Source organism: Physeter macrocephalus, chromosome 7, assembly GCF_002837175.3.
Source record: "Physeter macrocephalus isolate SW-GA chromosome 7, ASM283717v5, whole genome shotgun sequence".
Classification (NCBI taxonomy): domain Eukaryota; kingdom Metazoa; phylum Chordata; class Mammalia; order Artiodactyla; family Physeteridae; genus Physeter; species Physeter macrocephalus.
The window spans coordinates 82,513,092-82,537,485 of NC_041220.1; the positions used below are offsets into that span (position 1 = coordinate 82,513,092).

Here is a 24,394-nt window from a genome sequence, read left to right on the forward strand (position 1 = left end):
GAATCTGAATGAGATCCTTGCTGGGTAGAGTAATCTTGGTTGTAGGTTCTTCCCTTTCATCACTTTAAGTATATCATGCCACTCCCTTCTGGCTTGTAGAGTTTCTGCTGAGAAATCAGCTGTTAACCTTATGGGAGTTCCCTTTTATATTATTTGTCATTTTTTCCCTTGCTGCTTTCAATAATTTTTCTTTGTCTTTAATTTTTGCCAATTTAATTACTATGTTTCTCAGCGTGTTTCTCCTGGGTTTATCCTGTATGCGATTCTCTGCACTTCCTGGACTTGGGTGGCTCTTTACTTTCCCATGTTAGGGAAGGTTTCGACTGTAATCTCTTCAAATATTTCTCGGGTCCTTTCTCTCTCTCTTCTCCTTCTGGGACCCCTAAAATGCGAATGTTTTTGTGTTTAATGTTATCCCAGAGATCTCTTAGGCTGTCTTCATTTCTTTTCATTCTTTTTTCTTTATTCTGTTCTGCAGCAGTGAATTCCACCATTCTGTCTTCCACATCCCTTATCCCTTCTTCTGCCTCAATTATTCTGCTATTGGATCCTTCTAGTGTAGTTTTCATTTCAGTTATTGTATTGTTCATCTCTGTTTGTTTGTTCTTTAATTCTTCTAGGTCTTTGTTAAACATTTCTTGCATCTTTTCATCTGGTACATAGCCCTCTGCCTTTTCACCTGTCTGTCTTTCTGTGAATGTGGTTTTTGTTCCACAGGCTGCAGGATTGTAGTTCTTCTTGCTTCTGCTGTCTGCCCTCTGGTGGATGAGGCTATCTAAGAGGCTTGTGCAAGTATCCTGATGGGAGGGACTGATTGTGGGTAGAGCTGGGTGTTGTTCTGGTGGGCAAAGCTCAGTAAAACTTTATTCCTCTTGCCTGCTGATGGGTGGGGCTGGGTACCCTCCCTGTTCATTGTTTGGCCTGAGGCGACCCACCACTGAAGGCTACCCGGGCTCTTTGGTGGGGCTAATGGCGGGCTCTGTGAGGGCTCACCCCAATGAGTACTTCCCAGAACTTCTGCTGCCAGTGTCCTTGTCCTCATGGTGAGACAGGGCCACCCCCACCTCTGCAGGAGACCTTCCAACACTAGCTGGTAGGTCTGGTGCAGTCTCCCTTGGGGTCACTGCTCCTTCCCCTGGGTCCTGATGCACACACTCCTTTGTCTGTGCCCTCCAAGATTGCAGTCCCTGTTTCCTGCAGTCCTGTCGAATTCCTGCAATCAAATCCTGCTAGCCTTTAAGTCTGATTCTCTAGGAATTCCTCCTCCCACTGCCAGACCACCTGGTTGGGAAGCCTGACGTGGGGCTCAGAACCTTCATTCCAGTGGGTGGACTTCTGTGGTATAAGTGTTCTCCAGTTTGTGAGTCACCCACCCAGCAGTTATGGGATTTGATATTATTGTGATTGTGCCCCTCATACCATCTCATTGTGGCTTCTCCTTTGTCTTTGGATGTGGGGTATCTTTTTTGGTGAGTTCCAGTGTCTTCCTGTCAATGATTGTTCAGCAGTTAGTTGTGATTCTGGTGTTCTCGCAAGAGGGAGTGAGATCACGTCCTCTTACCACGGAGAAATCTTTAAGATATCATCAACTTCTTGCTTGTTGGCCTATTATATGAACGGTTAATGTATAATATTGCTACATAATGTTTCTGATTGATATTTCCACTAATAGTTAAACATAGATTACTCAGTACTGTTTGATAATGATTATCTTACATTCTCTGTTTAAGTTATCTTTTATAATTTCATGTAAGTTGACTGTATCAGCTATAAGTTGTTCACTAATATTGATCACAAATTATGCTAGTCTTGTTGGGAGAAACAAAGGGTTTATTGATGTTATTACTTAGTACTGGACAAGACTAATTTTACTAGTCCTTTTCTAATTATTTGCATATGCAAATACACAGCTTTCCATAAGCAAACCAGAATGTTGTTTAAATTAAAAAGTAGAGTAATTCACTAATTTGTTGTACAAAAAGGTAGCCATATTTGTGAAATTTTATTTAAAGGATAGTACCTCTGAATTTTTTAAAAATAGTTGTGTAACACACAAATGTCCCTGCACAGATTTATTTATACAGTAAATTTTATTATGTACTTAACGCTGTTCCAGGTCTTAGTGTTTCCTGTATGTAGTCCTAGCACTATTCTTGTGTACCATAAGATACAGTCATGCTTATTGTCTTGTACAGAGCTTTCTAAAAGGACTTTTTAAATTTTATAATTTAAAAAAGTTAAGATTTTTTTTTGTAATTTGATTTGTTTTTGTTTGCAGAGCGCCCTCTTCACTACACAGAAAATGTGTTGGAACAGGTGCTTCGGTGGAGTTCATTAGCTGAACCTGGATCTGCTTATCTTGTGGTGAAGAGATTCTTAACCGTTGACACAGTTAAACACTATAATGGTAGGTGCTGTTATTTCACATTGCAACTAAGATTGAAAATTCAAGTGGTTAAAGGATAATTACTATGGCACAAGTTTTTTTTGAAAATGTAAAAATGAGTAGCTAAATGAAAAATCTACTGCCATTATTAGAAAGAGGAATATATAGACCAAGTGCCAGGGTCATATTTTCCTGGTGGGTCGGACTGTGCTAAGAGTTGGTTAATTTGACTGTATCAAATTAAAGATTTAGCAGGAATGATTCATCTTTTTAAGGTTTTGGGTTTATTTTATTTATTTGCCATGCTTGTGTTTTCCTAATTTTTAGAAAGATGGTGAATCATCTTGAATTATATTTACATTTGAAAGTTCTCTGAGCATTCAAGAATCGCAAGCTCTGAGATTGTGTGCTTGTTATAATTCTCACCTATTTTGCAGTAATATTGGAAAACAAATACAAAATAAATACTTCCAATAAGGATATTTGCCATCCAAGTGGGAGAAGACATGTATACATGTAAGGTTAAATAAGAAGTTAACTAGCATGGGGGATTCATATAAGACAGTCTCTGAACTTGTTTGAGGTATCAGAAAACTTTCATTTTGAAACTTAGATTCTTCTGTTATGTTGACATCATCTGACAGATTAGAAAAAGATTTCCTGCCACACAGTCTATAAACCAACCCCGAAAGCAGAGGATTCAAGTTTTATAAGATGAAATTTACCACAACTTTTATAATTCATATTGATTATAACCATTACTATTTATTAATCGAATATTATAAAATGAGCTCTCTGCATACCAAAACTCATTTATACTTTATTAAAAATTTCTCCATGAGTTATTTTATCATTTGAATTTTACAGTTGAGAAAAGGGAAGCTCAGAGAAATTAAGTAACTTGCCTCCAGATCACATATTTATTAAGTACTAGATTTGAGTACAGATTGGTTTTACTTCTAATTATTAAAAAAAAAAAAGAAAAAAGATGGGGAGGTTGGTACAGTTCCTAAATGCGGTAAAGCTACTTGGTATGATTGCAGACTCTCTAGCTAGTAGCCATAAGTCAGCAACTTCTTAATTGTACCAGGCTAATCGGATATGTTTCTGATTTCATGATAATCTGGCTACTATAACAGACTACAATAGACTAGATGGCTCATAAACAACAGAAGTTTATTTCTCACAGTGTGGAGACTAGATGTCTGACATCAGGGTGCCAGCCTGGCCAAGTTCTGGTGAGAGGCCTCTTCCAGGTTGCAGACTGGGGACTTCTTGTATCCTCTCAGGGCGGAGAGCAGAGAGGGGAAGCGCACTCTCTGTGACTCTTACAAGGGCACCAAGCCCATTCCTGAGGATTCCACCCTCGTGACCTCATCTAATCCTAATTACCTCATAAAGGCCCCACCTCCTAAAACCTGATACCATGTAGGTAGGTTTCAACATATGAATTGGGGAAACATAAACATTCAGTCCATAACTCTGCCCTTCATATCTTAAAATTACACAAAAGTATTTTTACAAAATGCAAGCAGTTTAACAGCTTCTATGTCATTCTGGTCTTACTAGCATCTAAATAAACAGAACATGTGTTCTTTTTGCTGTAGAAATTTAGCCTTTTAGACACCTTTATCTTGTTTAACTTCTTTCTTACTCCTGCATATGATTTTGGCCACATCCTCTGTATACTGCTTAACGATTGCAGTAGAAATTCTCTCTCATCATATGACTGCTACAAGCATCCCTGTCATAGAGCAGTGATTGTCAGGTGGGGGAGATTTTTGTCCCCCAGGGGGCATTTGGCAATGTCTGGAGATATTTCTGACGGTCACACTGGGTAGGGTGGTGCTTCTGGTATTTAGTGGTTAGAGACCCGAGATGCTGCTAAACATCCTACAATACACAGGAAGGCTCTTTACAACAAAGCATAATCTGGCTCAAAATGTCAGTGGTGTCATGTTGAGAATCTCTGATTTAGATAACCTTTGAAATCTGGCCTAGCTCTTAAATTCTGTTATTCTTTCATTTTAACATTGAGATAAAGGAAACGTATTGAGTTTATGAACAAACTCCTGCCTGCATTATGAAATACATTATAGATTCTCATGGCTTCTTTTCTTTTAGAAAATAAGTCATCTTTTCAGGTAAATTTTAATTTTTTTTTGGTGAGAATTTTCCTTTTTCTAATAGCCCTCAAAAATGTCTCTTAATTCTCCGTGTTGCAAAAACTTAGCTCTTGTTTGAATGCTAGTGGACTGGCTATGTGAATAAAAACAGACAAGAATAAGATCTTAAAAGGCTATAATATAAAGGAAGGTTTTGTGCAGGTGGGCCTGAGGGATAACCCAAAGCAAGGATACCATTAAGTGCTGTATTAGCAAAGTTAGATTGAGTGGGTTTAGAGCAATCACATCTGAGTAAAATCTTTGTTGTTTAAGGGCAACAAGAAATGGTCGAGTGACAAACTATAAATTGTTCTACCCACAAACTAGGTAGGAAGATTGGGCATTTAATTGGGCATTAAAATGATGCCTCACCTACTGTATGTGTCCTCTTTTGGGGGTTATGAGTGTGTCCTGTTGTGAAAGCATCAGGCTTCTGTAAGGTCTAGACAAAGCACCTTGCATTAAAAACTGGGGAACCCAAGCAGTGGAAAGCAGGCTTACATGACCGTTTCTGAGATTTGGATGAAATATTCTCTAGAGTAAAATGTCAGTAAACTCTTGTGCTACTTTCATATCTCCTGCATTCCTCTGACAGGGTGGGAGCTAAGAAACTTATCACTGCCCCTGCACTCTACCCTCCTCAGCTGGCCAAACCAATATGCAACTTGTTATTATGATATCAATAGTTCTTTCTACCAGGAAATTATGTCCCTCTGCATGAAAAAAAAAAGTCAGGTTTTAGAGTAACCCTCCAGAAATACATTAATTAGACCATTTCATATTAGTAGTTATGTACTTTTGGTCAGAAACAGGAGTACCTATGAAGTAAATATTTAACTTTCTTTTTTAGTTTTCTAGCCAGTAAAATTTTTATAAATATTTTTAATTAGAGCTTGATTTATATTCAGATTGTCAAAGTAAAATCTTTTTCGTTATGGTTGGTTCTGCATCTGTGTGCATTTAGGATTGTCATTTTAAAGAAGGTTTGGCCTATTGTTTGTTTTTAAAATCAACTTCTAAAGTCATGATTTTTTCTTATAGTTGTGTCTTACAGTAACCTGGGGATTCTAAGTACTTCTTATGGGGTATCCTGTATGATAGATTTTAGGTTGGTTAGGTATTCAGTCAACTTTGTCTCTGTCTTGGCAAATGTCTCCTAAATCAATCACAGTGACCACCTACTCCAGAATTATTGCTCCATTCGTTACATGCACTACTACTTAAATTTGGGATCTGAAAGGAAAATAATGAAAGTAAATCAAATGTTATTTCTCTGTCAATTTGTTAGCAGAAAAACTGGAATCACCTCAGAAACACATGGCTCTTCACAGCAGAGAGGAAACAATGTTAAGGATTTCTTTTCCTTTCTTAAGATTTTCTTATTCTAACCTGGGGGCCAAGTGGAAATTAGCACAGTTTGAAACAAGGCTGGTTGGTTACAACCATACTTTTCTCTCAGTAATGAATAGCTATTGTGTTAATATTTTCTTAAAACATAAAGTAGCACTGACACATCCTTCGCACCTGTCTCATCATACCTGACACCTAATTGACACAAACCTTAGTGTCTGTCTACCTATCCCTATCTCTTCCTGTCTCTCCTTTATCTACACACACACACACACACACACACACACACACACACACGGCTTAAATTTCTTTAATTGCATGATGGTGTTTCTGATTTTATGCAACAAATTATAGGCATATACTTTTGTTTGATACCACCTTCTTGCTTAATGAAGAATTTTATCAAATAATAAGTTTAGGGGTTTGGGGTTCTTTAGGGGTTTTAATTTTCTCAATTTGTTCATTTTATCTCAATAGTTTAAAATATAGATATCACAAGAAGGAATAGACTTTAGAGTCAAGCAACACAATTTCTGCTCATTCATTTAAGGTAATGAGGAAGCATACTTTACTTTTATAGAAGTATGTAAGAGTAAATGAATTTTCTGTTGCCTCTACTTAAAAATCAATTCTGTGTTTTTTCAAAAGCAGCATTGTATTTCTGAGAAGCGTTTTGGGCTATTGTCGTTATTGTAATGAGGAGTTAACTAACTTGAAAAGAAAAATAATAGTCTGAATTTCTTTTCTACCCCATGGATTATGGCTGAGACATTGAGATAGGGAGAATGAAACTTCATTTAAATTGTCATTTAGACTTTGTCAGAGCTAATCATATTAGACCATCTTATATTATCATTATCTCATATTAAGTTTCAACATCTCTATTACAAGTTAGCCATAAATTTATAGCTTCTATAAGGTTCCAGAATAAATAATTTTATGTTGCAGAAGTCTTATTTTAAGCACTAAAGTTCTTTAATATTACCCCAATAGAATGTGATACAACAGAATCAAGTTTTAATTATCTCAATGGGGAAGAACTACTTTTAAGATAGAAGATGTAACTCAAATGAAGATGCGTGTGGGTTTCTAAATTTAGATTGCCGCATATGACAGATGCTTTGGAATTAAATTTACATTAGAATAGGATAGTTAAAAATGCAACTGCTTCCAGCAAATTCAGACCTGGAAAGCTGAGCCATCCACTATCAACTGACTTAAGAAAATAAAGGAAAATTCCAGCAAAAATAGTATGAGTTCATAAATCATAGTCTAGCTGAAATAATTTATATTCCACTCCCCATCATATCTTTTTAAATCCAAAAATGTGTAAAAGTTGAAGGTAAGACCCAGTCCACTTCAAGTGGAAGTATTTTCTCGGAAATTGATGATAGAATAGAAAAGTAGTGTTCTACTTTCTACAGTTTACTGCGTTGTCAGTAAAATGGCGTGGAATCTCTGGCACTTTTCTAGTCAATCCTCCAGTAGTAAGTATATTTACAATTTTACTGCTTAAGGATAATCTAATTACAAAAGGATGTTATCAGGCTGCTAGTTCTATTAAGCATTACTTCTTCAATACAAGTAACAAAGGAAAATATACTGGGAATCAGCGTGGTGGCGGGGGGAGTATTTGACTTTTCCTAGATTACTTTCAAGCAGGTTTGGTTTCTACTCAGTCGTAGAACTAAATTTTATTAAATACATTTTGAGCGAATGTCATGCAGTGAGTGAACTATATCAAATTCTGCTTCCTCCAAATTATAAAGAATATATGTGTTGTATATAATCAATATCAAACAAAGGAAAATATGGATAATTTTTAATTTGGAAGAAATTTCTAGATTTCAGGCTGCAAATATTGCCAAATATCACTTGGTTGTGGCACATTTTCAAGAGGATGTCTCATGAAAACTGCTTGTCTCCTTCAGCACTTAGAGTACATGTGCAGGGGTGGAACTTGGTTTTTCAGATTATGTACAGGCCTGAGAAAATAGTCTTTGCCAGCAAAAGAGGAAGGGAGACACATAGAGACCATGGAAAATAGACCCATTTGTTTTATATTCCCTTTTCATTGCTCAGATCATATACAAGAGATAAATTGTTCATAGTTACTATGCGTTTACTGGGCGTCAGATGCTGGGCTGATGGCTTTGCATACACCATGTCATTTAATCTTCCTAGCAGTCTTAAGGGGTTTTTTACTAGTACTCTCTAAGCCTTTTATAAATGGAGAAACTGGGACATGGAGATGTTACATAACTCCCTCAAGGTGACCTGCTGGTAAGTGGAGGAGCAGATTTTAGTTTTTAAAACTCTTGTAAATTCAGTCTATAAATCACCAGGCCTTTGGAAGGGTAATTTTTCTATACTGTTTACTACAGACTCTGCAGTACAGAAAAAAATGATGTCTGTCCTCCATTAGATAAATAAGCAATTACATTCTGCTTGCTATGTGCTAAGCACTCTTCTAAATACTTTACATACCAGATCTACTGGGTGATCACTGTATGAATCCCCATTTTGCAGGTGAGGAAACTGAGATTTAGAGATTACTACCTGGGATCCAGTGGAGGATGTGGTTGTCATTCAATCCCAGGTAGTCTAGCTCCAGAGCAAACTCTTAGTCACTGTGCTATGTTAGTTCTCACATAGGTTGGGGAGGAAAATTTAAAGCCCACAATTTTTTGAAAAGCAAACATAAAATTATTATTTTTTTAAGATCAGATGTGATTGGGTGCATTCAGGGTGGTATGGCCATAGACTGAAATTATTATTTTTAAGAGCAAAATTACGAGACAGACATGACTTTTCATTTATTCAATGCCTAAATTTTATCTTAGAGTTTTAAAGACATGAATACCAAGTATGGACTGGAGTAGTTAGAAAAAATCTTCAAGGATGTGTTGGGTCCAGAAGTGGGGTAGAATTTGTATAGAACCAAGGAGAATGGAATTTCCCTTAGGTTCACTCAGATGATCAACTTCAGTCATGCCACAGAGACACAGATTGGTTTTCCAAACAGTGTATTATGATCAACTGACTTATAAATAAATATTATATTTTAACTTAATAGCTTATGAAGATGAGGAGGAGTCTAGTTTATTTAGTCCTTGAAAAGTCAGGGAAAGAAGTTTAGGCTTTTAATGTTACATAAGTAAGACTTCAAATAGTAAAAAAAAAAAATAGAGTTTTGGAAAAGGGATTAACATGATAAAACAGTATTTGCATAGCACAAATGTGGAATTATATGGAGCCATTAGAAAAGCAGGACATGGAATTATAGAATCCTGGAGTCTAGGTATTAGGTAGAAAAGGCAGGGCTTAGGGAGATGATATTGGAAAAGAAGTGGAATTGAACCCCAGAGAGAAACTTTGAGAGAACAGTGGCTGAACTGCTAGCTGACTGGACATGAAGGATAAAGGGGGAATATGTATTCTAGAAATATCATTCCTAGTTTATGCCCCCCCCGCTTCTCTCTCTTTGTGTCTCTCCCTATCTCTGTCTGTCTCTGTCTCTCCTTCCTAAGGCCTTCCAAGCTCCTCCACAGATCAGTTATTTTATTGGAATTAGGGGCCACTAGTTAGGAATTACTGTTTTTGTTTAAGAACTTGAGGTTTTTCAAATGATTTGGAAAAATGTTGTTTTTTTCCTTTGGGTGGGGAGATCAGTTTCATAGTCTCAGTAATATGATGTCTGTTCTGTTTAAATAAATAAATTTGACCATTCTGCGTGGTTTCATACATGTACTTTTTAAGGGCTTTTCTAATTAATAACAAAATTACAGCACAATATAACTAAGAATGCCAATCTGTTATCTTACCCAGTGTTAACTCTAAAGAACCTTCACTGAACTCAACTGAGCCTTCCTTCCTTGTCCGAGCAAACACCTGGAGGGGGAAAGGGGTTTATGATTCTCTAAAGATAACAGTATCTCTAGATCTTAAACTTTCTCCCCAGGATGAGGTAGAGGGAGTGAAAATATAGGTGTGAAGTACTCCACAGTTGAGGGACCTGGCAGTACTGGGAAAGCTTGGAAAAGTGAATTATTGGAAGCCATTTAATTCATATCCTTCGTTGTGTTACACACTGAGTCATGCACAATGTCCCCAAAGTACATAGCTTCATCTTGGCCCTTAAGCAATGGGTATTTTTTCTACTTATTTTAACATTGTGTGAGCTTTTAGAAATTCTTCTAAGTTCTCAGTATTTGTCATGGAACTTAGTGTTTCAAGGTTCTTTTTGGTCTTTCCTTCTTCTTAACATATATTCCTCTCAAAGCCTCCTCCCGAGTCCCTTAATAATGTGTACACCAAGATTTAGCTAAGATAATTACATACGATTTTTTAAACTAAATTTTCATAAATATGCAACTAGAGGTGTCAACAATATTTTTTTTCCTAAGCCTGTTTTCTATTTGACCTATGAGTGGTTTACTTTAACACTAGACATACGATTATTTCTTATTGGTAAAATTAGAAAGCTTTATTAAATTGAACAAAAATCTTAAAAAAGTATAATCAGAAGGTATGAATGGAATTGGTTTGGCTTAAGCAATATATATCTCACAACTTGATTGTAATTTAATGCTCTTAAAATACTTTACCTATTTCTAAATCAATAGTATTATAAATGCCTTTCTCCACTTTTCTGTTCTAAATCAGCTGAATCACTAAGCCCACCCAATGTTTTCTAAATTGCTTACCGTATTTCTCCTATCAGGATATATAAGCATTGTTTGTTAGTCCATGTTCACTCTGTCTCTTACACTGCACTGCAAGTCCAGAAATCATCTCTTTTGAGGTTATTGTATATTATTAGAACCAAGTGCATACTGGACTCTTAATACTTTCATGAAGAATGAATTGATGTCATATGAATTTTGCTGAATACTACTTTTATATTTTTTCCTTGATCTTCCTATTGCATTAAAATACATCTTCTTTCAAGTCTTTTAATTGGAAAAGTGTTATTTTTAATTTAAATAGAAGTTATTTTGCTATAAAATATTACTTAAAATATTTTTCTATGGAATTAAATATTAAGAGATTATACCAGAAGACAAAATTTAGCAGTGTATTTTTCAGAAATTATTTTAAGGTCACAGACCACCTAAAAAGAACCTATTTTAGTATAACATCGCAATTAAAAGAATGTTATCTGTGACCAGAATGCAGATCATGAAAACTGTTGGGGCTTGTCAGTTACTTTTGTTTGCGGTTAGGATCAGTGATGTGATTAATCATGGGGATTTTTTTTTTTTTTTTTTTTTTGTGGTATGCGGGCCTCCCTCTGTTGTGGCCTCTCCCGTTGCGGAGCACAGGCTCCGGACGCGCAGGCTCAGCGGCCATGGCTCACGGGCCCAGCCGCTCCGCGGCACGTGGGATCCTCCCAGACCGGGGCGCGAACCCGGCTCCCCTGCATCGGCAGGCGGACGTGCAACCACTGCGCCACCAGGGAAGCCCCAATCATGGGGATTTTTGCTTCCAGGTTGTCATCCCATGCTCATATTTGAGTTATAAGGCACTATTTCAATTTTTTCTAATTTTTGTCTTCTTATATTAACTATATTTGTGAACATCTGTGTAGTATTTGCTGTATAAGTAAAGGTTTTCCCCAAACCAAGGGATGCTAGGTTTTAGATTAAGAGTTTTTCTTTCTAAAATCAAGTTATTTGTAAATTTTAGAAACTCTGCATGAATATTTAAAAATGGTGTCACCTTAATGCCAGGAAATTGCTAAAAGCCCTCATCCTGATATAATGTCTCACGCTTCATCTTTTATGGACATGATCTAATGTGAGGACAACAATCTGCAGGATAAGTGTTATTACTCCTGTTTTACAGGAAAAGCAGGAGTTGACCCCAGAATGACCATGTTGTGGCTACTTGGCTTCAGGTTTCTTTTCTTTCCACTGTTCCTCAGTTCTCAAGTAGGCAGTTGAATACTGTTGGGATTTCAAGAAGAAAGCTGTAGACTAGAGATACAGTGATAAATTTATTCATGATAAATCTACACAAATTCAACTTTTTTTTTTTTTTTTTTTTTTTTTACCAAAAACGTGATTTTTAATAGAACTGTTGAAATGAAGTGATTTCTAAGTGTGGGACACTGGCAGTATTGCACGAGCATTATTAGCAGTTTTGCCTTATTTACCCTTACCTGTTTCATAGGAGTAGGAATTTCTCTAATGTCTCAAGAATTCCTGGATTCCTGAGACAGGATTCCAGAAGAGATTTCTCTTTTACCTGTGTATTTTGCATTGTTTGTATGAGTGCTATTCAAAGAAATAAAATGCAAGCTGAGTATGTAATTTTAAATTGCCTAATAGCCACATTTTAAAATATATATATAAACATATATATAAAGAAATAGGTGAAATTAATTTTACTTGTATCTTCTATTTAAACTCACATATCCAAAATATTATCATTTCAACATGTAATCAGTGTTATAAAATTGTGATGTATTTACATTTTTTTGGTACTAATCTTCAAAATATGGTATATATTTTATACTCATAGCACATCACAGTTGAGACTAGCCATGTTTCAGATGCTTATTAGCCAGTAGCTAATTGGACAGCATGGGCAGGCCTATGTATTATAAATAGATATAAATAGATCTGGTTACTGGATCTATGACTTACCCAACACTCCCCTGACACAAGGTGTTCCCAGAAATTAAGTAGAGCCTTCTTAATGGTAGGAAACAAGTTATTACTTTATATCATCCAAAATGAAAATACAAAAATGTTTTATATTCTATTCCAAATAAATGAAAATGTACCCAACTTATAAAAGTAAATGTTGTGCTTTACAGAGAGGAAGGCCCTGGAGAGTATCAAAGAGGGAGTCTTGAAAATCAAGGAAGAACCATCTAAAATACTCTCTGGAAATAAGTTTCAAGACCGGTATTTTGTTTTACGAGATGGGTATCTCTTTCTTTACAAGGATATGAAGGTATTTAATATATGTAGTATTTGAATATGTGTATACTTTTGTGTGAGTGTTAACATTGTTATTTCATGCCTCTCAGCCCTCTCTCTTGGAAGTCAAGGGCTCTAGTAAATAAAATGTACAGTAAGCTGATGATTACTTTCAGCCTCTGGGATATGACATTAATGCACCTAGTAACACAGTAAAGAACTCCATATACGGCCTTTCTGAGCACCTCATATTTTTTAGGGCAGAGATTGACTTAAGTTCTAAAGAAAAGTCTAATATGTGTTACATAAACTAGCATATAAATCAGCATCTCAGTCAATAAAATTAAGAGAATGTGTCATGCCTTAAGGCAAAAGTGGCTTGAGTTCAGCAAATGGAAATTAATAAAATGTAGAATAAAAAGGCAAAACCCAAATGCTAAATCTGATTAAAACTTAAATCTGATTAATATATTTCCTATACTTTTGAATGAATTAACTCGTAATATTATATTTATTAACTGAATCTTACTGATGTATCCCAATATGTTTGAATTCCCTAACAGCTTTTATTAATGAATTGAGGAATGGAGAGAGGACTTAGAGATGAAAAAGAGGGAGTAGGTATAAGAATATCGAACTTAGCATCAGAAAACCTCAAAACTGCCAAGTTGGTTGTGTGAATAAGAATCTTAAACTGTCATCCTCAATTTCTAGATCTGTAATATGATGATGATAGTATGAGTCCTGCATGCCAGATTGTTGTAATGCTTAAATAAGAATATATATAAAAGTTCCTTTTCAACTGTGAAACATATATATATATATACACATATATATGTATATTAGCATGCTCATCAAAACAGCCCACTAAGAATATGAATAGGGAAGTTCCAGTCTGAGAAAAATATATTCATAGTACATATATCTGAAAAGGGACTCATTTGCACAATATAAAGAACTCCTCCAAATCAACAATAAAAAGACAACCCAATAAAAATTGGGGCAAAGTATTGGACAGACATTACAGGAAGGAAGACATAGGAATGGCCAATAAGTGGTTGAACCAAAAGTGCTCAGCATCATTAGTTATCAGGGAAAATGCAAATTAAAACCACAAGATATACCATTAGTACAACTAAAATCATAAGAGTGACAACATCTAATGTTGACAAGGACGTTGATTAACTAAAACCCTCATCAATAACTGGTGGAAGGGTAAAATCACACTATTACTAGTAGAACTTTTTTGGCAGTTTTTAAAATTAAGTTATTCATACATCTACCCCATGATTCAGCAACTCTATTCCCAGGTCTTATATCCACTAAAGCACTTGTTCAAGAATATTCATAAGCAGCTTTATTTATAAAAGCTAAAACCTGTAAACATTCTAAATGCCCATCAATAGGAGAATGATATATTCAGACAATGGAATAATATTCAGCGATAAAAATGAATGAATGCAACCACATGGGTGAATGTTCAAATCCTTGCTGAGCAAAAAAGTTTGACCCAAAATAGTACCATATGAGTCTGTCTATAAAAGGTCTAAGAAGAGGCAACATCATTTATGGTGATGGGAGTCAGAAAGTGTTTGCCTGTGGTGTGGAGAAGGTTTGCTACTGAAGCAAGGAGATAGGGTCAGTAGGGTACTTTCTAGGATAACAGAAATAAATGTTCTCTATCTAGTTTTGGGTGGTGGTTACATGGATATATACAGTAACATTTCTACTTCCTTGAGATTCAAGCAATATCCAAGCAATTCTTTTAAATGTGGAATGACAGCAGGACCTAAAGATACTTTTTTCCATTGAATTCTAATATTCGCTTGAGTAAGCATTGCTTGCATATTTCAAGTGTGTGATGCTTCACTATGTTGTGTTTTGGAGATCTATAAAGAAGGACCAGACTAGTAACATCTATTATTTAATATTGCATTGTTATGAGGGAAGAATTATTAAGCAGCTTTCCAAAGTTCTATAGCCCCATTTAGTTGTGGCTTCTACTGAGCTCTCCACACACTGACCACTGTCCTGTATGTTCCTCCAGCAGGGAAGCCTCCAGGTGGGCATAAATAAATTTTAGCAGCATCCTACTTAGTGTATCCATTTCATGTTCATGTTCTTCAAGAACAGTGGAATGTCCAGGCAGGGAGCTAACAAAACAGCACTGAATTCTGCAGCCCTTATCCCTCTCTTCAGAGGGCTGTATTATATACTGGAAGTCACACTTTGTTACTCCATCTGATAAACCTAGCAGGGAATCTGTGTGGGTATCAAACGATTGTTATCATTTATTATCATTTGATATCATTCTTCACTTTTTTCAGTGCAGGAAGGGTGGAGTTTGCAGAAATAAGGCATTTAAGAGTTTGGGATTATGTGAGCCAAACACATCAGATTTTAAGGTTCATGAACTGTAGGTTTATGTTCATGAAAGGAAATGCTAAACTTCACAGCTGATTATTCTAGCCATCTAGAACTGAATCTGATTGAATTTTGTTTGGTTTTCTTCAAAGCATCACCCACCTTGATCTTCATTAGACTCACTTCCTTCATCCTTGTCCTTCCATTTACATGTTGGTTAATTGTCACTTGTGTAGTTGGATATCTGCTTAGGGTATTTTAAAATCATCATGGACTTTTTAGTCCCATTAAGGAACCTACGCTTCCATTGTGTAGCAACAGAAGGTTGCTAGAAACAACTAGTAGCAATAGAAGTGCAGTCACAATGGCCCCAACTAACATTCAACCCGTTAATCCATGAAAAGCAGAGTTCTATACATTTTGCTTTGATTATCGCACTTTATCTTTACAATAATCCTACGAAACTAGTGCTATAGTTATTCCCCTTTGACAGATGAAGAAATGTAGTATACCAAGATATTACATAACTTGCCCAAGATCACTTAGCCTATAAGCGATAGAGTCAGAATTCATTCCCAGATGTCTATTTCCAAAGGCTTTATGCAGGGACTTACTAAAGAAACAATAATTTGTATTATTTTGGCTTGGTGTTATTGCTGATGGAATTTTATTTAAAGAGGATAAGTGTTTTTCATTTTAATAGTACCAAATATTTTCAAATACGACACTTTACACAATTCAGGTTTTTTATAATATTTTTCCCCAAGCTGATGTAAATTTTAAAACCTGCCACAAGGAAGCCTGTTCATGGAGAAATTATTTTTTTTTAAGATGAAATGATTTTGTAATTGAGCTAAAGAATCTCATCCCTTAACAGAATGTTTTTAAGAATTTGTGTCTTTTTGAAAGGATCATCCTGCTTAATCTAAAATAATTCATACAAACTGGTAGACAGTAATAGTATCGAGAGCTTGCCTGAAAGACAGTGTTCTTATTTTGACATTTGAAATTTTTCCCCCACGTTTATTGAAGTATAATTGACAAAAATTGTATTTATTTGTTATACAACGTGATGCATTTGATATACGTATACATTGTGACATGATTACCACAATCTAAGCTAACATATTCATTACCTCACATAGGTTTGTGTGTGTGTGCACTTGTGGTGAGAACATTTAAGATCTACTCTCTTAGCAAGTTTCAAGTATACACTACAGTGCTGTTAACTGTAGTCACCATGCTGTACTTTAGATTTCCAGGACCTATTCATTTTGCAAAACTGAAACTTAGTACCCTTTGATCAACACCTTCCCATTTCCCCCACTCACTCCCAGCCCCTGGAAACCACCATTCTACTCTCTGCTTCTATGTGAGTTTGACTTTTTTAGATTCTGCATATAAGTGAGATCATATAGTGTTTGTCAGAAATATAGTGTTCTTTAAAGACAATGAAGACATTTTATTTTTGTCACAGTGACCTCAGGTTATGGCATTATAGTCTAAGTGTTTGAAAGTTGTATTTATGCATCTGTCAGAATCAATTAATGCAACTGATATTTTAATTTGCACATTAAGGCAAGCAGATGAGAGACTTATGGTTTTCCTTTAAACTCAAACTACTGTTATTTTCAACACATGGTGTTATTTTGCTGGTTATTTCTTCATGTTGCTGGTCTTTCCCTTTTAATATTGATGGTCAAGTCACTGGCAATGTTTGCTTTTCAAATGATTTTACAGTAAATAATCAATAGTAAAAATCTCCTAGCTTATTTGAATAAAGATTTGGCTCTGGTTTGACAGTTGCCTTTAATATATGTGTGCTTGTACATATTTAGAGAATGATTTACTGAGAAGGGAGTAGAAATTACAAATTGAAAAGTGTATTTAAAGAGACTATGTGTTAATTAGAGATAATTTATGAATGCTCATTAACAACAAATTAGGGTAATACACAGGGGAAGATATATTTTGTTTTGAGAGTTTTCCCTGCACAGAAAATGTTAATTAAAATGTTTTCAGACTTGATTTACATAAAAGGTGAGAAGTTTCAAAGAATATTATCATTACACTGTTAATGGTGTGAAAAAAGCAAATGGAGAGGGAGTGGTCGTTCAAAGTTGCATGCACTAATAAGCAAACTCTTCTTAGTAACAAGAACAATTTTTTTAAGCACACTAATTTAATTGGCTCAGTTAAATATTTTACTTTGAAATATACTGCCTGTAGCAACATACTATACACTTCCTAACACTTCAACTTTTTGAAGAAATACTCCAGAAAGTACACATACCAAAAGAGTTGTAATAAACCAACAGTAAAGTTATAATGCCAAAAGAGATTTCTTTTAATAGAACTTTGCATTAGGATCCTTACAGTTCCTATTTATGCTTATTCAGTTTAAAGATTGAAACTGAAAAGGGTTTCTTTCCACCTTGGCTGAACTCATCTTAAATTATGGCATCTGTGTTCTCTTTGGACAGGATAGAATACAAAGTCATGAGCTGGCATGTCCAGAGTGGCTTGGGAATCAGTTGTATTACTTCAGGCTCTCTATCTATTGCCAACAGTATTTCAAAATATAGGCAGTCCTGGGCTTATCAATGCTGTGTATAAATAAGACTACTTAGATCAGGCACAGTGCTTCTCATTCTTAAATGTGCAGGTCCCCTCTACCTGTACTACTGGAATTGCAGCCTCTCACCCGACCCTGCTGCTGCCTCTGCTGGGACTAGCAGTCTAAGCTTTGAGGAGGGACATTAACCTCAGTTGTAATCCGATTGAACCTCTGACAAAGGTATCCAGGAGTCTGTGCTACTATATACACGCCTACGTTCTCCTCTCCTTGACTCTTTCCTATATGGAAAACTTACTGCATTACAAAGCTACCCCACTGTTCCATATCAGACTTCAAGTGTTATTTTCCTTAACATTCAGTAAAGTAGCAAGCTAAAAAATCAGTACCCCAAAACCAAACACATAAACTACCAGAAAATGACCTTAAAAAGGAGAGGCTTACATGAAGAAAACTACAGAACTGCACTGATAGAAATGAAAGAAAATTAATGTAAAGTCTACTAATATTGATCTATGGACTTCCCTGGTGGTGCAGTGGTTAAGAATCCGCCTGCCAATGCAGGGGACACGGGTTCGAGCTCTGGTCCAGGAAGATCCCACATGCCGCGGAGCAACTAAGCCTGTGTGCCACATCTACTGAGCCTGCGCGCTAGAGCCCTCGAGCCACAACTACTGAGTCGGTATGCCACAACTACTGAAGCCTGCCTGCCTAGAGCCCGTGCTCTGCAACAAGAGAAGCCACCACAGTAAGAAGCCTGTGCACAGCAATGAGGAATAGCCCCCGCTCACCGCAACTGGAGAAAGCCCACGCCCAGCAACGAAAACCCAACGCAGCCAAAAAATAAATTTATATATAAAAAACACAAAAAAACACAAAGTCTACTAATATTGATCTATAGGTTTAATGTAATTCTTTTCAAAATCGCAAAGGGAATTATTTTTAGAACTTAGAAAAAATGATTTCATAACTCACCTCAAAGGGTAAACAGATAAGAGTATTTGCAAACATTTTGGGAGACATAAAAAGTAAAATAATTGTCAAGTATTTCCCCTCCAACTATTTATTCATACAGTAAAACTAAAATAGGTTAGATAATATCCTGGCATAAAAATGAACAGAAATAGCATTGGTAACATAAAGTGAGGTAAAAGATGTAACTGTTTATCATAATTTATTTTTGATAAATATGCCATCATAAATGCATGTCTAAAGAAAGATTTGTTTAATAAATAGGGCTGGGATAATTGTTAACAAAAGTTTTTCAACTTAAATTCTCATCTATACTGTATGTGAAATATATATTCCAGATGGATAAAAGAATTAAAACTTTTAAAATAGCAACCCTTCAAGCTGAATGACCAAGTAAGTGAGTATTTATCAGCTATCTGGGAACCCTTTAAACTTGAAGCAATAGCTAAGAGAGTTCAAAAGGAAAGATCAATATATTTGACTTTATAAAAATAATAAAAGTAAACAGTGAGCAATTTGGGTAGACAATTTCATTTAAAAAGATAAGGCAATTGCCTATTTGTTATATAAAGAACTAATGTCAATAAATAAATAAGTAAATTTTTGACCAAATCAAAACTGAAAATCGCTAGTGAATACAAGAATATGTGTTTAACTGTAAGTAAATGTACCCTATCATTTTTGCCAAAATCTAAATCATGTTCCTAGCCTTTGACCCAGTGATTCCATTTCAAGAAATATAGCCATACAGGGAAAAAAATCCAAAATATTTTTTAAATTATGTACCATGATAATAATAGCAAAATTATTGATAAGGGTGACTAGGAGTAAATTCACCATGTAAATTCCAGGCCTTATCATCACCACCACACAAAACACTGGTCAACAAAGCATGATTCCTGATCTTCCTGCTTGCTTTTTTCTCTACATTTCCTCTGTATATTCTCCTAACCTGTTTTCTCCGTGGAAACCAATTTTTAATTTTATAAATATGTTTTCCACCCTTTACTTTTCATCTTTGACTGCTTTCACAAAGAAAAGACTTTATAGTAATAGTTTAACATTTATAGAACTTAGGACTTATTTGAGCTACATATTTGCTAAATGGGCTTTTGTGCATTGTCCTAGAGTTCTAAAAGGTTGTCTATCTTTCTATTTCTATGAAGCAATGTGCTCTAAATTTGTAATACTAATAATTGTAATTTGCTGTGCACTCAGTATATGGCCAGTTATTGGACTAAACCCTTTAAAGGCACTTTTCTTGTTTAATCTCTACAATAACCCTTCACAGTAACCCTTTACTTTCTCATTTAATCTCCATAATAACCATGTGAGGTAGTTGATGTGTCTATTATCCCCGTTTACAAACAAGAAATGAGAGCAGAGAGCAGTAATGTGAAGTCATGAGCTGGTAAGTAGCAAGCCAGATTTGCACCCAGGTCTCTGATCCCCTTAGTTATATCTGCTATCTGCCTACCAGATTGAAAAAAAGAGACTTCCTTGAAAATCTTTAGGATGTGGGGAAAGCTTATTTTAATTATTATTTCCATGGCTATTATCTTTATAAAGTCTATTGCAGTCTATCCAGGAATAAATAATAAAATGTGTATGGTTTGATATTAAAATTTTAAATTAGAGTATACTTAAGTTTTGCCTCTGTCAGATAACTTTCCTAATTGTTCAAGGATTTAAATTTTTTTTAATATTAATCAGATAAATATGTTGGGATGTATATGGAGAATATATAATTGATCTAGAGCAAATGTAAATTCTTTTTTATAGTCTACTTTCATGATTAGTGAAAATTTTCATTAATAGGGATATTTGAGATAGTTCAGTCTAGCTGTATATAGTTTTGTAGTTCTGAAATCCAAAAAGTACAGAAAATCATAACTCATTTGGTGGAAAAATCTGATCTAAACCAACATGAAGATATTTGTTTTAGTCCATTCAGGCTGCTATAACAAAGTGCCATAGACTGGGTAGCTTATAAATAACAGAAATTGATTTCTCACACTTCTGGAGGCTGGGAGTCTGAGATCAGGGTGCCAGTGTGGTCAGGTTCTAGTGAAGATCTTCTTCCGAATTGTACTGCCTACTTCTCCTCGTATTCTCACATGGCAGAAAGAGGGGGAGCTAGCTTTCTGGCCTCTTTTAAAAGGGCACTAATCCTATTCATGAGGGCTCCAATCTCATGACCTAATTACCGCCCAAAGCTACTACCTCCAAATACCTTCACATTGGGGATTATATTTCAATTTGGGGGAATACAAACATTCAGTCCATAACAATATTTATGACCTTTACTTATTCACACTGTATGAAATGCCATGCATTTTTGTAGAGAAATATGAATATATTTGAATATAGGGTGCTGCCCCAGACAACACTGGTGGTGTCATGGAGTTACAAAATATATTGCACATGTATTTTTTAAATATGAAAAATTGAAAAATTATCAGTTCTCATATGCATCTGGTCCCAAGTGTTTTGAATAAGGAACTATTGTATGTGTGTGTTTGTATATACATATACACACATATATAATCATGCATATGTATCCAGATTTATTTAAATTTATAACACTGTAATCAAAACAATCTTCATTTACTAAAAATTTGGTATTACATTCATGAAACATTGGAGAAACTAAACATTCTAAACTCGATTCTTAATACTTAAGGAAAATAGAAGGATACTGATAAAATCTGTTTAATTACAAATTACCTTGTTTTCCTTTACAGAGTAGTAAACCTGACAAAGTGTTTTCTCTCAGTTCAATGAAGTTTTATCTTGGAGTAAAAAAGAAGATGAAGCCTCCAACAAGGTAAATCTTGGAAGGGAAGAGTTCTTGAAAAAGTTACAGGAAAGTATGTCTGTTCAAGGACTTAGGGATCAGTGGCATTAGTCTAACTTGTTATAAGTTAAGCTTTAGAAAGATTCCTTAAGTTGCCACAGACATGTGGCAGGGGACCTATGGCAGATCAAGGGAACCTGTGTGGGTGGATAAGGAGGGATGATGATGTTCCCGCTCAAGTCAAGCTCCTGGATGATTGCATCTCCTCTGTGTAGAACAGGAAATCCCCAGAAGGCACTGTCTACTGGGAAGCACATGGGTTTCTCCACATCCCATTCCTTGCTCAGTCACAGTCTAGCGATGTAAGGAATGTTCCAAACAAGTCTACCCAAAGGAAGACAAATGCTGCCCTCCAGCCTCCATGGCTTTTACAACATCTTGGTCCTGGCTCTATAATTTGCCCCCTTCGTTTTGCTGAGTTTGGTAATAAACCCACAGCACACAGATGGTTGAGAGGAAGTGGACACTTCTTAAATATTACGTTTCTCATTAGCACTTGAATCAACCCAACATTCGAGTTATACCACACTTTCTCATCACGGATTACTTTGATTAGCTAATTAATGTTTGTACTAATACTTTTAATATCATGAAATGTCATTTTAATGAACTGCATATGATTCAGATTCTATCACTGAAAATGTCCTCACTTTTGCCTCTGTGCTTAATTTCTAAGCCCAGCACATATATCTGTGTTGTGACTGGCACATTCTTTAAAATTTCTCACAGTATCAATAAGTAAATATATATATTATCTGATTTTGGGCATTTTCCTAGACATCTGTCCTTTCTCAGCCCCGAATATCCTGTGAGAGATTTCCCCCACTGCCGCATAACATCACGAGACCCTTTCCCCCTGTGTCCTTCAGTGTATTTAAATTTGTAGCCAAATCCCTCAACATCTATCATTTACCTCTAGATAAATCATACCCAATGAATCATCACTTGTGGGTATCAATTCTGTTATGCATTCCCACCATTAAATATTACCTTCTTAACATCTAATCCTGTGTATTATCTTGTAAAATGAATCATTTTTAATATGTATGCATGTGTTTTTTTCCCATGTGATGCAGTTGGGGATTGACGGCATATTCTGAAAAACATCTCTGGTAAGTTAACAGCCAGCAGGTTTTGGATTTGATATATTGATGATACACGAATATTAGTAAACGAATAACGATATTATTTGGCAGATAGATCTAGAGACAGTAAATATTTCTTCTAAGTGAAGTGAAAATCTTTTCTAAATACTTTGAGCCTAAGAAGAGGAAAGTAGATTTGCTTCAGGGTTTAGGTCTATTTCAGTCTCATGTATCCTATTTGCCACTGCCTCTAAAGAGAAGCTACACATGATTTCTTCCTACTTATTATGTAAATGCGGAATCTCTGGTTTTATGGGATAAGCAGGCAAAACTCAGTTTTAAATAAAGGATAATAAGTCACCAAAACTCAGAGTAAAAAAAAAAAAAAAAAAATCTTAGTTTCAAACCTGTTCTTTCCATAGAGGTACTTTTTCCCATTGATGTCACAAGGATCTAGCCACTCTCCATAGAGATTGGACTAGATGTCGCCTTCTCCCTTACCAACCTATGTCTAATGAATCCCTAAGCCATACCACACCCTCCTCTTAATTAACTCTCTGATCCGACCTCTATCCTTAAAGCCTTAATTCATCTGCCTGGATTATTCCAGGAGTCCTAAGTGCTCTTCATGCCTCTGACGTTGCTTTTGGTTTCTGGTACATTCTCCACCCAGCACCAAAGAGATTTTCTAAAATGTATCATGTCTCTTTTCTGCTTTAAAACTCTTCTGTGAATCCTAAACCTACAGGATAAAGTACAGGATTGCTGGCACAGCACACAAGGCCCTTTAACATGAAGCTCCATCAACTGCATCTCCCACGACTTTCCCTCTTTTACTTAATGATAAAATAAAATCTGTCTTGATTCATCCTACATGCCTTGCTGCTTCATGTCATATATTTAATATATGGGGTCCCTTTATTGAACCTTCTTCCATAGTATATGCTCCCACTTCCCTCATCACTTTTACCTTCTTCCTGCTGACCTGGCAAACTCAGCTATCATTTATTATTCAAACCATAGCTAAAATGCTCCAAAAGTCTTATCAGATAACTCTCCCCTCTAATCATAGTTTATTTCTTCTTTGCATCTACAGTATTTTGTTCACATGGATGCAAAATTTAAATGATTTGTAGAGGGAACAGTTTTCTTGGACATGGTAATAGGAAGGGACACTGTCTTCATGAGAATCTAATAAAGAGGCAAGGATTATTTTTAGAAGTTTCATTCTAACATTCTTCCAAATTATAATACAGGAATATAAAAAAATATAATTACATTGAAATGTCCACTATGCCATTCTAATATCAGTTACAAAATTTTCCTCTTATAGGAAACAACCTCACCTCATCCCCAAGTGTGTTGTTTCTATGTTTTCTGTTTTTTCTTTAAACATCATTATTGGAGTATAATTGCTTTACAATGATGTGTTACTTTCTGCTTTATAACAAAGTGAATCAGTTATACATATACATATGTCCCCATATCTCTTCCTTCTTGCGTCTCCCTCCCACCCACCCCCACCCACCCCTCTAGGTGGTCAAAAAGCATGGGGCTGATCTCCCTGTGCTATGCAGTTGCTTCCCACTAGCTATCTGTTTTACGTTTGGTAGTGTATATATGTCCATGCCACTCTCTCACTTTGTCCCAGTTTACCCTTCCCCCTCCCCATATCCTCAAGTCCATTCTCTAGTAGGTCTGTGTCTTTATT

At 35.7% G+C, this 24,394-nt stretch overlaps 1 protein-coding gene across 1 annotated transcript in view; it reads left to right on the plus strand.

The window, feature by feature from the left end:
• Positions 1-24,394, plus strand: part of ARAP2 (ArfGAP with RhoGAP domain, ankyrin repeat and PH domain 2) — a 184,216-nt gene that overhangs the window by 127,815 nt on the left and 32,007 nt on the right. The window contains exons 26-29 of the mRNA XM_055086113.1: positions 2,279-2,407; positions 12,725-12,864; positions 21,486-21,568; positions 22,675-22,710. Of these exons, the coding sequence (XP_054942088.1) occupies positions 2,279-2,407; positions 12,725-12,864; positions 21,486-21,568; positions 22,675-22,710 (388 nt within the window). The remainder of the gene's footprint in view (positions 1-2,278; positions 2,408-12,724; positions 12,865-21,485; positions 21,569-22,674; positions 22,711-24,394) is intronic.